General features: G+C 46.1%; 2 protein-coding genes across 2 annotated transcripts in view; one reads left to right on the top strand and one right to left on the bottom strand.

The window, feature by feature from the left end:
- Blvrb (biliverdin reductase B) overlaps positions 1-8,931 on the bottom strand; it is a 17,749-nt gene extending 8,818 nt beyond the window's left edge. Inside the window, exons 1-2 of the mRNA XM_015496843.2 lie at positions 8,706-8,931; positions 93-257 (exon numbers count right to left, since the gene is read on the bottom strand). Of these exons, the coding sequence (XP_015352329.1) occupies positions 93-257; positions 8,706-8,784 (244 nt within the window). The 5' untranslated portion in view covers positions 8,785-8,931. The remainder of the gene's footprint in view (positions 1-92; positions 258-8,705) is intronic.
- A 3,491-nt stretch (positions 8,932-12,422) lies between these two features.
- The window catches only part of Sptbn4 (spectrin beta, non-erythrocytic 4), a 74,113-nt gene continuing 69,107 nt past the window's right edge, over positions 12,423-17,428 (top strand). Inside the window, exon 1 of the mRNA XM_048790880.1 lies at positions 12,423-12,637. Within this exon, the coding sequence (XP_048646837.1) occupies positions 12,466-12,637 (172 nt within the window). The 5' untranslated portion in view covers positions 12,423-12,465. The remainder of the gene's footprint in view (positions 12,638-17,428) is intronic.

The following is a 17,428-nucleotide window of genomic DNA, read 5'->3' as shown; positions in this document are numbered from 1 at the left end:
TGGCAGAGGTGGCAGGGGTGGGGCTGGGGGCGGGAGTGGTGCCGGGGGTCGAGGTACAGGAAGGGGCCGTGGACAGAGGGGGGGCTCAGTACTGAGATCAGTGCCGGTGCCCAGCAGCACGATGACAGCATCCTGCCCGGCTACGGTCTTGTCCACGTCAGCTGCCTGACGAACATCACCAACTATCACATGGTTTGGCTGGGGCCCCTCCGATGGCAGCCTGGAGGTGTCCCGAACCAGCACAGTCACCTCATAACCTGCGGGCAAAGGGAGCAGAGAGGCAGGTCAGTGGGCTTGTGGGCTGGCACTCGGGCTCCAGGTGCTGGGCCCTGGAGGGTGCCATGAGCCCCCAAGTTCATCCCCCAGGTCCCCTGTTCTGGGACAGTGATCTTCAAACATTTTTGCTGGTTCATCCACAGTTGATGTCCAGCTATTGTGGGCGATGCCTTCGTGCCCACATACAATCTTCACCCAGAGGCTCCGCGCACCCCACACCCGCCACCCTCCAGCACAGAAGGGGCTGATGTCTGGCAGGGCACTGCTCTATGCTGCCCCCAAAGTGACCAGTGTTGAGATTGGACCCAGACCCTGGCCTCACTTGTGGAGGCCCAGCCTTCCTTTAGTGCTCATTAATGTACATGTATGAAGACCTGAATAGTGTGAACATACTTTTTACACAACCAGACATATGAAAATTTGTGCTCTATGTGTGTAATGTGATCTGTTATGCGTTCTGTCATATATAACAAATTAGAATTAAACAAAGAATTCAAATCAGTACTGTACGTGATCAAAACAAGACATTCTACAGGACTGTAACTGATCTTATCATTTGGAAAAAAATTCCAAACATTATTAAATCCTATTTTAAGGGCCGTGATAAACATATTATTGATCAATGTAAAAAAAAAAATTTGAATATCACCTCAGTATGTCCCCTCCCAAAAGAATTTTGGCTAACTCTGTCTCCCTAGACCCCAATAAATACACACACACACCCACACACTTTTTAAAGTTCACAACTAACATATTTCTTCCTTTGTTTTAATAGTGGCAAAGGAACTTAATGTTTTGGTGTATTGTTATGGTTATATTTTAAAAATAAAATGATTAGTCATGATCTCTGAATGTTTGTGACCTCTCCAGTTCATGTTGGAGGTAAGGTTTTGGGGAGGCAATTGGGTTTAGATGAGGCCAGGAGGGCAGGGTCCCCATGATGGGCTTACTGTTCTTTTTTTTTTCCTTTGAACCCAGTGGCACTTAACCACTGGGTTCAAAGGGAAAAAAAAGGACACCCCCATCCCTTTTTCATATTTTATTTTGCAACAGAGTCTTGCTAAGTTGCTGAGGCTGGCTTTGAACTCAAAATCCTCTGCCTAGAGAGCCACTGGGAGTGTCATTATCTCTTGTAAAAGGATAGATTCATAATTTGATGGCATTATTGGGAGGTGGTAGAAACTGGGGGAGATGGGACCTAGTTGAAGGGAGTGGGTGTTGGGGCACACCCTTCAGGACTAGATCTTGTCCCAGGCCCCTTCCTTTGGATTAGACAATTGTTTCTTTTTCTTTTTGTATTTTATTTTTTTTAGTTGTAGTTGGACACAATACCTTTATTTTTTAAATTTTATGTTTAGGTGGTGCCGAGGATCGAACCCAGGGCCCCACACGTGCTAGGCTAGGCGAGCACTCTTCCGCTGAGTCCCAGCCCCAGCCCCTAGACAATTGTTCCTTTTTCCCCTCCCTCCTTCCTTCCCTCCCCTTCTCTCTTCTCTCTTTGAGACTAAACTGTCTTACTAAACTGTCCATGCTAGCTCCAAACTCCTGGGTTCAAGCGATCCACCCAGTCTCTTGAGTAGCTGGGATTACAAGCACACACCACCACACCAAAAACACAACCAACAAATGCAAAACCAGATAAACTGCAAATCATCAAAATTAAAACCTTTTGTTCCTCAAAAGAAACCATCAAGGGCTGGGGCTGGGGCTCAGCAGTAGCGCACTTGCCTGGCATGTGTGAGGTACTGGGTTCGATTCTCAGCACCACATATAAATAAATAAAATAAAGATCTATCAACAACTAAGAAAAACATTTTAAAAAGTAAGAAAATAAAAATACAACCTACAGAATGGGAGAAAAATTTTGTAAGCCTATCTGATAAGGGACTTGCATTTATATAAAAGGACTTTTATAACACAATGTTAAAAACATAAATGACCCAACTAAAAATATACACAACATCCTTTGAATAAGATGCACAAATGGCCAACAAGCCCATGAAAATAGGTTCAATCCCATTAGCCATCATGGAATGCAAATAATCAGAGCCACAATGAGATATCACTTCACAGCACTCACATAGCGAGAATATAGAGATAAACGCCCACGATCGTGCGAGGAAATGAACCTCAAGCGCTGCCGATGGCCACACAGAAGGGTGCAGCTGCTTTGGCAATCCGCCTGGCAGGTCTCCAAAAGATAAAACCCAGCGGTACCATATGACCCAGCATTCTCAGATGTATGCCCAGGAGACACGAAAACATGCTTTTCACACAAAAACTTGCACATGTATGTTTATAATAGCATTATTCCTAACATCTATCAACTGCTTAATGGACGAATGCAGTATCATTGGGCAACATAAATGAATGATATGCTTCAACATAGACGCACCTTGAGAAAATTTTTTTTTTTCCCAAGTGAGAGAAGACAGTCACAAAGAACCCCCATCATGGGGCTGGGGTCGTGGCTCAGTGGTAGAGCTCTTGCCTAGCGTGTGTGAGGCACTGGGTTCGATTCTCAGCACTGAATATAAATAAATGAATAAAATAAAGGTTCATCAATATCCAAAATAAAACATTAAAAAAGAACCAATATTATATGATTCCATTAATATTAAATGTCTAGAACAGCAAATCCATAAAAACAGAAGCAGGGAAGTGCTTCCCTAGCCTGGGAGAGGGGTTGGGCTGGAAAATAGGGTTTATTTTGGGGATGACAAAAATGTTCTTTTTTTTTTTTTTTGGTACTGGGGATTGTAGTAGAGGCTGGGGTTATGACTCAGTGGTAGAGCACGTGCCTAGCACGTGTGAGGCACTGGGATCAAGCCTCAGCATCACATAAAAATAAAAGTTTGTGTCCATCTATAGCTAAAAATTTTAAAATATATATTTTTAGTACTACATGGACACAATACCTTTATTTTATTTTATTTATTTATTTTTATGTGGTGCTGAGTATGGAACACAGTGGCCTCACATGTGCTAGGCAAGCACTCTGCCACTGAGCCACAATCCCTGTCCCCTTTTTGTTTTTTATTTTGAGACAGGGTCTTGCTAAGTTGCTTAGGGCCTTGTTAAGTTACTGACGCTGGCTTTGAAATTTCGATCCTCCTGCCTCAGCCTCCTGAGACACTGGGATTATAGGAGTGCACCATCATGCCCAGTGTCAAAATGTTCTAAACTGATTATGAGAATACTTGAGCAACTCTGAATATGCTGAGAACCACGGAATGGTATATTTTAAAGGGGTGGATTATATAGTGTGTGAATTATGGCTCTATAGTGCTGTTAAACATGTAAAAGTGCCGGGTGCAGTGGCACACACCTGTAATCCCAGCCATTTGGAAGGCTGAGGCAGGAGGATCACAAGTTCAAAGCCAGCCTGCAATTTAGCAAGGCCTTAAACAACTTAGTGAGGGCTGGGGATACAGCTCAGTTGGTAGAGTACTTGCCGCACATGCACAAGGCCCTGGGTTCAATCCCCAGCATCACACACACACACACACACACACACAAAAAATGCTTAGTAAGATCCTGTCTCAAAACAAAAATAAAGGCTGGGAATGCAGCTCAGTGGTTAAGCACCCCTGAGTTCAATTTCTGATACCTCAAAACTAAAACAAACAAACAAAAAAATCTAGAAAAGCAAAACCAAGACAAAATTAACCAAAAGTTTAGCACAGAACACTGAAATAAGCATCATCTGATTGTTTGCTGTCATGCCTTTTGATCATCCCACAGTTTTACCCCTTGGCCTGGACCAGCCCTGAGTCTTGTTCCTGGCCCTTTCCAGGGTCTTCTTCAGGCTCCCGGGCCCTGGCCTGCTCCCCCCAACCATATTCCACATGGCAGTCACAACTTTCCAGCCATCTCCAAGAGCCTCTGCTCAGAGGCCTCCCGGGACCCGACCTGAAGTCCACAACAGACTTGTGATGGCCTCAGGGCTCTCAGGATCTGACCTTTCCTCCTCTCCAGGGAACCACTGCATTTCTTTCAGTTCCTCAAACACAACCTGCTGCTCCCCCACCCCCACCCCATCTCCTGGCTTTGCACACGTCATCCCTCTGCTGGGACACCCTTCACCCCCTTTCCCCAGGTCCCCCAGCCACTTGTGCTTCCTCTGTCATGGCTCTCCCTCTGCTGACCTGCAGTAAACCAAGGGCCCTGTGAGTTCACTGCCACGGCCCTGACCTTTTACAAACAGGAAAACTCAGGCTCAAAACCAGGGACCCAGGTTCAAACTCTGGTCCTACAGCTTTCTGGCTGAGGAACCTGCAGCCCCTTCCTCCATCAGACCCCAACTTCTTGGTCTCTGAAATGAGAGCACCACACCCAGCAAACCCGTCCTCCATGACCCCCTTTAAACAAAGGAATGACACACAGGAGAGCAGCAGGGGTTTGCCGGGAGCCAATGTGGGCATTGCCTAACTGCCTGGGTCAATCCCCAGCACCACACAAAATAAGGAAATACAGAAACCTTGTAATGTTGCCAAAAGCTCAGTCTTTGTCTCTAATGTCAATCCAACAACAAGGATATGGTTTTGAGAAGAAAAAAGACGGTTTATTGCTTTGCTAGCAAAGGAGAAACACAGGGGACTCCTGTCCCAAAGGTTGTGATTCTGCCCATCAGCAGGAACAGGGTGTTGTTTTTTTTTTTTAAAGAGGTAATTCAGAGAAAATGAGATTAGAGAGGAAAGAGGAGGTCAGGGAGGAGAAGATCAGAGAGAAAAAGGCTGAGAAAAAAAAAATATGTAAGTTTCAAAGCCACAAGGGATATAGTCAAAGCATCAAGTGAACCCCCGTTACAGTAAGTTGTGCGTATATCTTTTTCTTTCTTTTTTTTAAAGTACTTATTGATGGGCACTCCACCACTAAGATAACACCCCTATCCCCTTTTTATTTTGAGACAGAGTCTTGCTAAGTTACAGAGTCTGGCCTTAAACTTGCGATCCTCCTGCCTCAGCCTCCTGGGTTGCTGGGATTACAGGCACATGTCACCATTGCAGATGGGCATATATCTTTTATATTTTTAATTTTTTTTTTTGATACTGGGGAATGAACCTAAGGGTGTTCTGAGCCACATCCCCAGCTCTTCTTACTTTTTAAGACAGGGTCTGACAGGGTCTCACTAAATTATGTAGGGCCTGTCTGAGTTGCAAAGTCTAGCCTTGAACTTGTGATAACTTGTGATCCTCTTGCCTCAGCCTCCCGAGTCACTGGGATTACAGATATGTACCAACATGCCCAGCTGCATAGATCTTTTTGAGAAACATGTTGTTATAGTCTGAATGTTTGTGTTTTCCTCCAAAATGCACCTGATCACCAAGGTGATGATATTAGAAGGGGACCTTGGGAGGTGGGTTATGAGGGTATTGCTCTCATGAATTAGAATCGTGCCCATATCAGAGACCTCAGAGAGCTAGCAAGCCCCTTGCACCATGTGAAGAGCCAGCTATGAGACGGCTGGCCCTTACCAGGCACCAGCAGGGCCTTGATATTGAATTTCCAGCCTCCAGAACTGTGCAAAATGTACTTCTGTTGTTTATGATCACATAGTTAAGGTATTTGTTAGAGAAACCCAAACAGACCCAGACACGTCCTCCCAATCATGAGAACTTTGAACACAGGCACAGCATAAGGGTCCCTGTGGATTTTGACATTATTAGTGATGAGTGGCAATACTCATAAAGATCCCCCAAAATGCCAAGGGCTGTGCTACATTTCTTCTATGAATAAATAGATAAATGGGGTATTTTTAAAAAAAAGAATTTTTAAGTCCCCAGCACCATACAATTTTTTAAAAACTTAATAACTTAATTCACATGTATCTTTTCTTTTTGTGGTACTTGGAAATTGAACCCAGGAGTGCTCTATCACTAAGTCACAACCCAGTGTTTAATTTTATTTTGAGACAGAATCTCACTACAGAATCTCAAAACATGACTTGTGATCCTCCTGTCTCAGCCTCATAACTCACATTTAAATTTAAAGGGCCAGATGTGGCCAGTAGCTACCATATCAAATAGAATGGATCCACACATTTTACCCTTTATACAGAACAAGACCCAGGCTTGGTGGCGCATGCCTGTAATCCCAGCAGCTTGGGAGGCTGAGGCAGGAGGATGGTGAGTTCAAAGCCAGCCTCAGCAACTCAGTGAGGCCCTAAGCAACTCAGTGAGACCCTTTCTCCAAATACAAAATGAGGCTGGAGATGTGATTGAGTGGTGGAGTGTCCCTGAGTTCAATCCTCGGTACCCCCTACTCCCCCCAAAAAACCCAAGAGTGTTCATTAGTTATTTCCAAGCCTTTAAAAAAAAAAAAATATATATATATATATATATATATATATATATATAAATCCCTTCCCTTATTTACATTTTTCTGTTAATTTTATTTTGAAATAAATGACCTATAAAGAAGTTTCAAGACCCAGATTCTTCATTTTGCTTTTGCCTTATCGCTCTCTTTAAACATAACATGCATAATTATATACATTTGCATGTAAATATATTTATACATGTATATATAGAAATACACATTTTCCCCCTGATTATGAGAATAAGTTCCAGAGGTCAAGCCCCTTTAAAGCTTTTTGATCTCAATCTTTAGTATAAAATGGATTTCACTGCCTAACCCAGTGCACACATATACAATTAAAACAAAACTTTCACAAAGCTAACAATATGTGATACATTTTGATACTGTTGGAACTTCATATATTTCAAAACCTATATGACCTATAGTTTGACAAGTACCAGATTACAATTCTACAAAGTAGCTATTACCATGCTTATTCTGAGGATGGGAAACTGAAACACCATTTTTTAGGTAACTGGGCCAAGGCCACACAGCTAGTAGGTAGAGAAGGTAAAATTTTATACATAAGCAAGTTTGACCCAGAGCCTAAAGAATTCAGAGCTAGGCTATAACGGAAACTGAATCAGCCAAAGGATATTTATTGATCACCAACTGCTCAATGGCTACTGTTCAAAGCACTTCCCATATATTATCTACTTTAATCATTGTAAGTGACCCAAGGCAAGTACAACTAATTTCATCCCCACTTTATAGATATCTAGGCACACAGTTCTAGATGACAAAGCATGCGGTCACACAGGTGTTTAGTGTCAGAGTTGGCCTCCTGAAAGTAGGCAGGCTGACGCTAGTTTGTGCTTGTCAGGAATCTTGACCTTGCTTGAATTACACTGAGATAAATAAAATCTCAATTCAATTTTAGGTCAGGGTCTCCCTAGACTCCAACTCTCATTCCCCTGGGTGCAGTTCCAGTCGTGACCAGCAGGGTGGGCAAGCGGGCCCCAGTGGTATTGGGGATTAAAGGTGAAGGAAACATGGAAATCCAGATATTCGGGATGACTCAGCACTTCTCAACTTCTCCCTCTTCCTTCCCCAGCCTACCCCAGAAATGCTGATCAGCAAATGGGTTTTCACTGGTCTCCCTCCCCACAAGTCAAGATCCTCACAAGGTGGAGGGGGCGGGGAGAGGGGGAAGCCTGCCTAATGAGGAACTGTTTCAGAAAAGTCCCAAAGGAGGGCTGGGCTGGGATTCTGGTGGCCTCCACCCTTTTGGGTCGTGCAGATAGTCAATATCTTCAGAGTCACCAATGTTTGCAGGGGTGGGGCTCTATATCTTGAAGTCCCAGGCCCAGCCGGAAGAGGGTAAACTCTGGACTGGAGAGGCAGAAGATGCGAGGATGCTGCACCCTCTTCTGGAGCAACTCTGAATTTTCAGCCTTTGGTGACTTACCTAGGACTAGTGCTCACAAGTCTTGACTCACTCATGTCTCTGTGACCTCTTCCTGTTAGGTGCTCACAGCAACCTGCCTCCTAAACTTTCCTATTTCCAGTTCTGGTGTCCAAGCCCAAAGCCCATGGATATTTTTGGTGCTTACGCCTATGAACTAGGTTCAAATCCCAGCACTGCCACTCACCAGCTGTGGTATGGGGACAGAATTTCTGGGCCTCAGTTTTCTCATCTGTCAAGGGAGGCGGGGAATACTAGTTCCCCCTCCAAAATGAGGGCTGCCTGGATTTAACTCATGTAGTGAGAAGGCACTGCTAGGCAGCAAGCCTTTGCTAACTTAGTAAACCCTCTCTGGGTGTGCTAATGACAATCACAACCACAACCACAATCACATTTCATAAGAGCTCTGGATTTACTCTGTCACTGGAGTCCCCTAGGCTCCCATAGCCCATTTCTATGCCTTGGACTCACATAAAACTGAATATCACAGTTTCACCCATTTCTGCCCCGGCACCCCCAAACTTGTTTCGCTCCCTGAAGCTTCACACACTTGGTTGGGACACTGATGACCCCAACCAGCCTGTGCCCGGCTCCAGCCCCACGATGTCTCTTCCTAGTGCTCTCCGGGTGTACCCTGTGACTCCCCCTCCCGCCCCGCTCATGCCTGCTTGCACCGCCTGCGCCATGGTGGTGAGCCCGGTCCTGCCAGTGGCGCCGAAGATCGCGATCTTCTTGACAGCCATGCTTCGGGGGGTCCTGGATGTGCAAGGCCTGAGACACTGGACGCGCGGGAACCCTATGACTGCTGGGCGGCACTCTCGGTCCTTCCCAGTTGGAGGGACGGGGCGGGGCCAGCTCGGAGGGGCCCGCCTCTGCCCCCCGCACCCGGCTTGAGTCAATTGGGTGGGCGGGTGGAAGCAACAGACCACGCCTTCGGCTGGGAGGAAAGCTAGAGTCAACTTGCAGTTTTGTTTTTTTTTTACCGCCTAGCACCACCCTCTCAGACCGCCCTTTATACTTGGAGGAACGCCTCCCGCTTGGAGGGGAGCAAGTGGGCGGGGTCAAGAGAGCTGGCCGCTGGGCGCCCCGCCTCCGCGCTCAAGCCGCGGGGGGCAGGGGCGGAGCGATGAGCCACGCCCACCAGGCTTTCCTGGCTCACGCCCCTTCTCCCAGGACTCGCCTGCAGTGGTGGTACTTGCACTACTGCTCAGGGTCTCCTACAACAAAGGGAGAAGTGAGGGAGGACACTGTGGGTGTGTGAGTGTGACACTGGGTAATGAGTGCCTATGCACCCTCGTGACCTTAAGTAACCACAAGGGAGAGCATGATTGTGGATGACAGCTTGTGTCATTCTTGTGTTACAATGTGACTGTGAATCCACGTGTGGTCAACATTGATGCTCCCTGTAACCTGTGGTGACACTATGGAGGCAGTGTGTCAGCCTGTGTGATATGGTGTGAGATTTGTGTAAGTTATAATAGAATGTGAGAATATTAGATTGTGACGGGTGTGTGACACCACATGTGTCAAGTAAGGGTGTGTGTCTTACCATTTGAGTACATGGCTGTGGGTGTTACTGTTGCTGGGATGCTATTCGTGACTTGTAACTGTGTGATGTGAGTGTGTAGCAGTGCAGGATGTGTCACCCCATGGGACTGAATGGTGTGACAAGTTTGCGTGTGTAAAATGGCACCACACTGTGTGATTGTGAAGCCGTGCATAATGTGTGAGTGTATAACAATTTGTGATCCCCGGGGGGAAGTGCGACCGTGTGTGACATGCATGGTTGTGTGTACCACCACATTGGTGGTGATGGAATCGTGCATGTGTGTCATAGTGTGCAACGCTGTGTGTGACTTCGTGTGACAGTTCGAAGGTTTGACCCTGTGTGACTCCATCTGAGGGAGTGACACTGTGTGTGGATGTGGAGAGTGTGTTTGTGACGTTGCAAGTGACCCCATGTGTGTGGCAGTGTGGGAGTGTGGACTGTGTGTGACGCTACCTCAGCCTCTCTGAGCGCAGCGGTGTATAAACGCGAGGCCCGGCGTGTGCCAGTGCGGGGACCCGTGCCGCAGGCGGCCGGNTCCGCGCCATGCGTGGGTCTTCCCTGGGGCCTGGTCCTTCCCAGGCGCCCCTCCTCGGGCACGGTGACAGGACCGCGGGGACAGAGAGGCGCGGAAGGGTTAAAGCATCGGATCCCACCCGAAGCCCTGCGCCGGGCCGGCCTTTGCTGAGGCCGGCAGGACAGCCCTTCCCACCTCCCCCCTCGCCTTCTCTCCTTTCTCCATTCAACCACCACGTCAAGGCCAGAGCTGCTCTCCCGGCCTGATGGAAAGCTCACCTAGTGCCAAGTGCCTGCCCATCCCCAAGTACCACCGAGGAAACAGTTGTGACCACCGATCAACAGGGAAGGAAACTGAGGCACAGAGAGGCTAGGTTAAAGTACAGCGAGAATAAAGCAGGATTGAACCTATTTTCTGTCCGACTCCAGAACAGGCACTTAGACTTGCTAAGATGTGATCAGAGGCTGGAGAGATAGTGGGCTGGGGGTGTAGCTCAGTGGTAGGCCATTTTTCTAGTATGTGTGAGGCCCTGGGTTCCATTCCCAGCATCACAGGAAGGGAAAGGAACAGCAAGAAACATGTATTGAGGGTTTGCTGTGTACCAGGTACCATGTTCCCTCTATCATTAACTCATCTTCAAACACTCCTAGGATTTTCACGGATGAACAAACTGAAGTCCTGAGAGGGGAAGTGACTTGGCCAAGGTCACACAGGTGGTGGGTAGCCATGTGCCCCACTTACAGCTTTCCATGGAAGAAGAGAAGAATAACAATGGATTTTGGTGTGCCCACCAAAAGGGATTATCTCTACCACACTGACCACAACCCAGGCCCTGGCTGCCTTCCTGAGATGTAGTGGGTTAGAAGACCAGCACAGAGACACACTCTTGTCATTCCAGCAACTCAGAAATCTGAGGCAGGAGGATTGCTAGTTTGAGACAGTCTGGGCCACTTGTCAAGACTTTGCCTCAAGTTTTTAAAAAGGGCTGGAAATGTAGCCCCGTGGTAAAACACCCCTGGATTCAATCCCCAGTACTGAAACAAACCAAACCCAAACCAAACCAGACCTAGGGGTTAGCAACTGTCCAGGTCTTTTGAGAAGGGTGCCATTGGTCTAATCCCCTCCTTTCTTAGTCTTAGAACCAGGTCAGAGGTCCAGGAGGGTAGAGATGTACCTGATATCACCCACCTCTTTAGATTTCATATTTTCAACCTGGCACATTTTAAAGCACAACTCTCAATTCAGATAATATGTCAGTGGGCTGTGGCCACAATAATGCTGCTTAACAAATCAGCACAGATCTCAGCATCTTAAAGCACATGTATTTAGCCCTGGAGTCTGAGTTCAGGGGCTACCCAGCTGAGCAGTTCTGCTAGACTCTCTGCTGGTGCACTTACATGTTGAGGTCACAGTAGGGTAGCTGACCTTGGCTGGCATGTCTGTGGTCTTAGACTTGGTCTAGCCTAAACATGTCTTTCTCATGGCCATGGTCAAACACAAGCAGAAGCATATAAGATATCTTGAATGAGGCTCAGAACTTCCACACATACCAGCACTTCCACCCAATTCTGTTGGCCAAAGCAAGTCACATGGTCAATCCCAGAATCAAGGGGTGGGGTATGCCCCCAAAACACACATACCTTTTCTGCCTTAACCAAGGACACTGAAAGGTTAAATAGCAAAGGGTGTGGCTTCAAGGGTGAAGAAGTAGGGCTACTAATACAAGCATTCTATCACATGCCTATGTTTGAAAACTAGTTACTTACTAGCTGTGTTACTTGGGCAAACAAATTAATCCCTTTGTACGTCAGTTTCCTTTTCTGCAAAATGGGCCTAGTAATAACTGCTCACTTGTGAAAATTACGTAAAAGAATGCATATAAAGTATTGAGCACAAGGCAAATGCCCAATAAATGTTCATTATAGTTCTTGTTACTGCATTATAGAGTTCTGTTACTAATGATGTTATTGTTCCAATAATAATACCATTGTCAATTGCTGAGCCTCTACCCTGTGCCAGGCATTAAGTCATCAAGTACTTTATTGCAGTCCCGTAAGTGGTCGGGGTAAACATTATCATCATCCCCTTGCAAGACAAGAGAAACTGAGGGTGAGAGAGGACCTAGGACCCACAGCTAGTCACTGTTAGAAGGGAATCCTCTGAATAAAAGGCACAAGATGGCTTGTGCCTTTAATCCCCGTGACTTGAGAGGCTGAGAAAGGAGGATGGCAAGTTTGAGGCCAGTCTCAGCAACTTATGGAGAGCCTGTCTCAAAAAAAAAAAAAGGGGGGGGCTCTCTGAGCTCGCGCCTGTTTCCAGTCCTAACCTGCCTCTCCCTATCCCCAGGCCTCATCTTCCCCAATGGCGCAGGTTCCAGGGGAGGTGGACAACATGGAGGGCCTGCCCGCCCCCAACAACAACAACCTTGCAGCTCGCTGGGAGAGTCCAGACAGGGGCTGGGAGCGGGAACCTCCAGCTGCTTCCACGGCAGCTGCTTCTCTCTTTGAGTGCTCACGGATCAAGGCCTTGGCAGGTACCTGGGGACCACGGGAGAGCTGGGTGGGCCGAGGGGAGTGGAGGCGGGAGGGGGCTGCTGGGTGGCATCTGTGCACCTTGGTGCCTGAGAGCCTTGATGGCTAGAAGAGTGGAAAGGAGTCGTACTTAGCGCCTGAATCTCCAGGCCAGTTGTGGCCAAGGGAACCTTCCACAGTGCAGGCATTGTTCTGTATCTGTGGTATCCATAGAGAAACCACTAGTGCATATGGCTTGAGCGCTTGAAATGTGGTCAGTGCCACTTGGGGGACTGTTTTGCATTTTATTTAGTTTTAATTAATTTAGATTTAAATAGCCACTGTGGCTCATGGCTTCTGCGTGTGGCAGCACAGCCTTAGAACTTTTGAAATGTACAATCCCAGACACATGAGACTTTGAAAGCGATGTCTTGGGATCTCCAAATGCAGAACCGTTGGGATTTTAAGACGTTGAAATGTCACACTTAGAGATTCTTCAGAGTTGAGACCTTTAGAGATGGAGACCCTTGTCGCAGATTTTAGACATTTGGCCACTAGGATCTTAGAGCCTTAGAAACCTAAACTCTAGCAGGCACAGTGGTGCACACCTGTAATTCCAGTGACTCAGGAGGCTGAGGCAGGAGGATTGCAAGTTTGAGGCCAGTCTCAGTAACTTAGTGGAAACTCTATGTCTCAAAATAAAAATAAAAGGGCTGGAGTTGTAGCTCAGTGACAGAGCTACATTTTCTTGTCATTATAGTTTTTAGACTAAATTGTCGAGGGAATAATTGCAAGAAAAGAGGTCTTGTACATGTTTGTATGGATATAGTTTTTTTTCCCCTTACATTTTCAATCCCTGGTTGCTTGAATTACTGGATAAGGAGGCTGAATTATACTGAAATTAATGGAATTTTCTAAGGTTTTGAGCAAGGATGTCAAACTCAAAGTCCTCTAGGAAAGTTGGTGACATACATGAGTCAGTGGACTGGGGGCTCTGGTCAACTGGGCCCTGGTCACCAGCTCCAGCCATAAGAAAACATGGGCCCAAAATTATTAGTTCTGATATTGATCCAAAATTTCCCAATTAAAAAAATGTGTGCCACAAAATATGAACCAGATTCAACCCATGGATTGCCAGCGTTTTCTGACCTGGAAACTAGACTGATATAAACATATAGTCATGGAAACTTAGAATTCTACTTTTGGACACTTAGAACCCTAAAAACGTAGGAAAACATCAACTTAGAATTCTAGACGGTATTATCCTGTGCCTGGTCCATGCTGGGCAGTAGCAGGGACATGGTATGGTGTTCATTCAGCCAGCCTTGATCCTTCCCTTACAGGGTCCTCAGTCCAGTGGGGACTGACTCAGATCCAGCCAATAATGACCAGGAGTCAGGATCAGGATGGAGGAGGCACAGGCAGAGGGCTATGAAGGGGAGACCCAGGGAGGACAGGAACCCAGAGGAGGCACCTGAAAATCAGCCTAAAAAATCAAGGCAGGCTTCCTGGAGGAGGAGATGCCTAAGGGATGAATAGGGTGAATTCTGGAGCGCAAGAATGTTCTAGGTAGAAGGAACAGCCTCTACAGCAGCTGGGGGTGGGGGGGTGAGACAGGTGGAATAAACACAGGGAGCAGGCAGTAGGAGCCAGACCTTAAGGGCCTCATGGGCACTGGGGAGCCATGGAAAGATTTTAAGTGGAGGGGGATGGAGTAAGATGAGAACTGAGCATTCTTCACATCTTAGACCCATGCATGCTTCAGAGAGCATCTAACCTCAGGAAATGTAGGGATCCCCCTTTAAGGAAAAAAATTTTTTTCCCTTGCCCACTTAAATGATTGCAGTATAGTTTTCTTAAATACCCTGCTGGACACTCTGTGCCTGAGTTTTCATTTCCCTCTGCAACGAAACCACCTGGGCATGGCCCTCCTCAATCCGCATGAGGTCCCCTTCTTGCTGGAACCCCTTTGCTGCTCAGTGCAAGCAGGCCAGGGCCACTGCCTGCGTTTGTGTCCCTTCTTTCTTTTCACACTGGGAGTGGAGCCGTGCATGCCAAGCAAACACCTACCACCGAGCCACACCCCCAGCCCAACTGCATTTCTTTTGCATCTCTTTGCCCACTTCTCTCAGGGATTTTATCTATATACTGAGGCAGGACCTGTGGAAGGAGTCCTCCACCACGTTATCTTACATGAAGATGTTTGAAAATAGTATTAGGACCCCAGGTTCAGAGAGTTTCATTCCTGAAGCCACGATTTGTGGCTGTCGGACATCATTGGTCTGTGTGAGGCACCTCTCTTCTTTATTTATTCTCTTTTATTCTTATGTCTCATCCCGATTCCTTTTTCCCCCTCAGGCAACCATTCGAATAGTTTTAATGTGAATTCTTTCCTTTGCATGTGGATGATTTTGCAAAATGTGTCTTGATAATTAATGTACATGAGTGTATAGGTGTTATTTTTGGTCCTGAGGATTAAACTCAGGGGCACTTACCCACTGAGCCACATCCCCAGAACTTTTTTGTATTTTTTTTTAATATTTATTTTTTAGTTGTGGTTGGACACAATACCTTTATTTTATTTATTTATTTTTATGTGGTGCTGAGGATTGAACCCAGGGCCTCACATGTGCTAGTCGAGCACTCTGAGCCACATCCCCAGCCCCCCTTTTTTATATTTTTAGAGACAGGGTCTCACTGAGTTGCTTAGGGCCTCACTCAGTTTCTAAGGCTGGCTTTGGACTCGCAATCCTCCTGCCTCAGCCTTCCGAGATGCTGGGATTACAGGTGTGCACCACTGGGCCTGGTATGTGTGTGTGTGAATAGTTAATTTTTTAAATTGTAATAATATAGTGCATACACACAGAATGGCAGAAAAAGTTCAGATTAAGAGTGCTCACTATTTCCACAAATGAGCACTTGCTTTTTAACCAGCATTTATATTATGTTACTCAGTTTTCTTTCACTGTAACAAAATGCCAGAGATAATCAACTTATCATGAGAAAATATTTATTTTGGATCATGGTTTTAAAGATTTCAGTCCACGGTCCATTGGCCCTGTTACTTCTGTGCCTCTGCTGGGGAGGAAGCACGTCATGGTATGGAGCCTATTGTGAAGCAAAGAAAGAGGAAGGGGTTAGGGTCCCAATATCCCCTTCAGGAGCAGGACCCAGGGACCAAAAGACCTTCCACTAGGCTCCACCTCTCAAAGGTCCCACCACCTTCCAACAGGGCCATGATCTGGGGCCAGTCCTTTACCACACGGGCCTTTGGGAGACCCTTACTCAGACCACAGTACATGTCAAGAATCAGAATATGGCTGGGCACAAGGGTGCACCCCTGTAATCCCAGCAACTTGGGAGGCAGAGGCAGGAGCCTTGCAAGTTCAAGGACAACCTCAGTAACTTAGTGAGACCCTGTCTCAAAATAAAAAAATGAAAAGGGACTGGGGATGTAGTTCAATGGCAAAGTACTCCTGGGTTTAATCACCAATATCAAAATGATGATGATAATCATATTACTAATAATGCTACCACTAACAATAATAAAGAAATAAAATAAAAATATAAAAAGAACTATGACAGTCCCTGGGAAGTTCCATGGGACTACCTTCCTATTAATACAACCCAAGTGTAAACACTCTTGTAACTTTTAACAGCACGGGCTTGTTTTGCTAGTGTTCAAACTTGACATAAGTGAAAACATACATTGGGCACGCTTCAGTATCTCACTTCATTTACCCAACATTATGCTTGAGAGATTCATCCATATATTCTATAAGCTGTTCCTTTTTCTTGCTGTATGGTTTTCACAGTGTGGATATACCTGTTGATGTTCCCTTGAGTTGCTTCTAGTTTGAGGTTGCAGAGAAGGCTTTTGGTGGGCAAAAGCTCTCATTTCTGGTGACTAATATCCACCCAGGAGTGAAACTGTTGGGTCATAGAGTAAGTATATATCTAACTTTAGTAGAAACTGATGGTTTATATCATTTTACATTCCCACCAGCACTGTTCGAGAGATTCACTTGAGAGATTCACATCCAACCCCTGGTAGAGCCAGTCTTTTTGATTTTAGGTATCTGGGCCAGTGTGCATTCTATGTGTTTTCTTTCTTTCCTCCCTCCCTCCCTCTCCCTTCCTTCCTTCCTTCTCTCTCTCTCTCTCTCTCTCTCTCTCTCTCTCTCTCTTTCTTTCTTTCTTTCGTATCAGGGATTGAATGCAGGGTTGCTTAACCACTGAGCCACATCCTCAGCCCTGTTATATATTTTGTTAGAGGCAGGGTCTTGTGGAGTTGCTTAAGGCCTCACTAAGACACTGAGGCTGGGTTTGAGCTTGTGATCCTTCTGCCTCAGCCTCCCAATGGGCTGGGATCACAGGTGTGCCCCACCGCACCTGGCTTCTATTATGATATTCTTTGCACTTTCCTGATGACTAATACTAACTCATGAGGTGGAGCACGTTTGCATAAGTTTACTGGCCATTCTGATATCCTCCTGTGAGGGGCCCTTTCACGTCTTTCACCCTTTGCCTTATTAAATTATCTTTTCTTTGTGGTTTTACAAGAGTACAAATCCAGATATATATGCTGTAAAATTTTTCTTCCACTTGGTGGCTTGTCTTTCACTCTCTTAATGGGGCCTTTGATGAGCAAAATGTCTTGATTTTAATGAAGTCTAATAATTTTATTTATTTATTTATTTATTTAGGGCACCAGGGACTGAACTCAGGGGCACTCACTCACTGAGCCACATCCCCAGCCCTATTTTGTGTGTGTGTGTATATATATATATATATACTGTCTCTTATACACATCT

The sequence above is a fragment of the Marmota marmota genome, unplaced genomic scaffold, assembly GCF_001458135.2.
Source record: "Marmota marmota marmota unplaced genomic scaffold, marMar, whole genome shotgun sequence".
Classification (NCBI taxonomy): Eukaryota; Metazoa; Chordata; class Mammalia; order Rodentia; family Sciuridae; genus Marmota; species Marmota marmota.
Note: the sequence above shows the minus strand (reverse complement) of the source record. Positions and strands in the feature narration are given on the sequence as shown.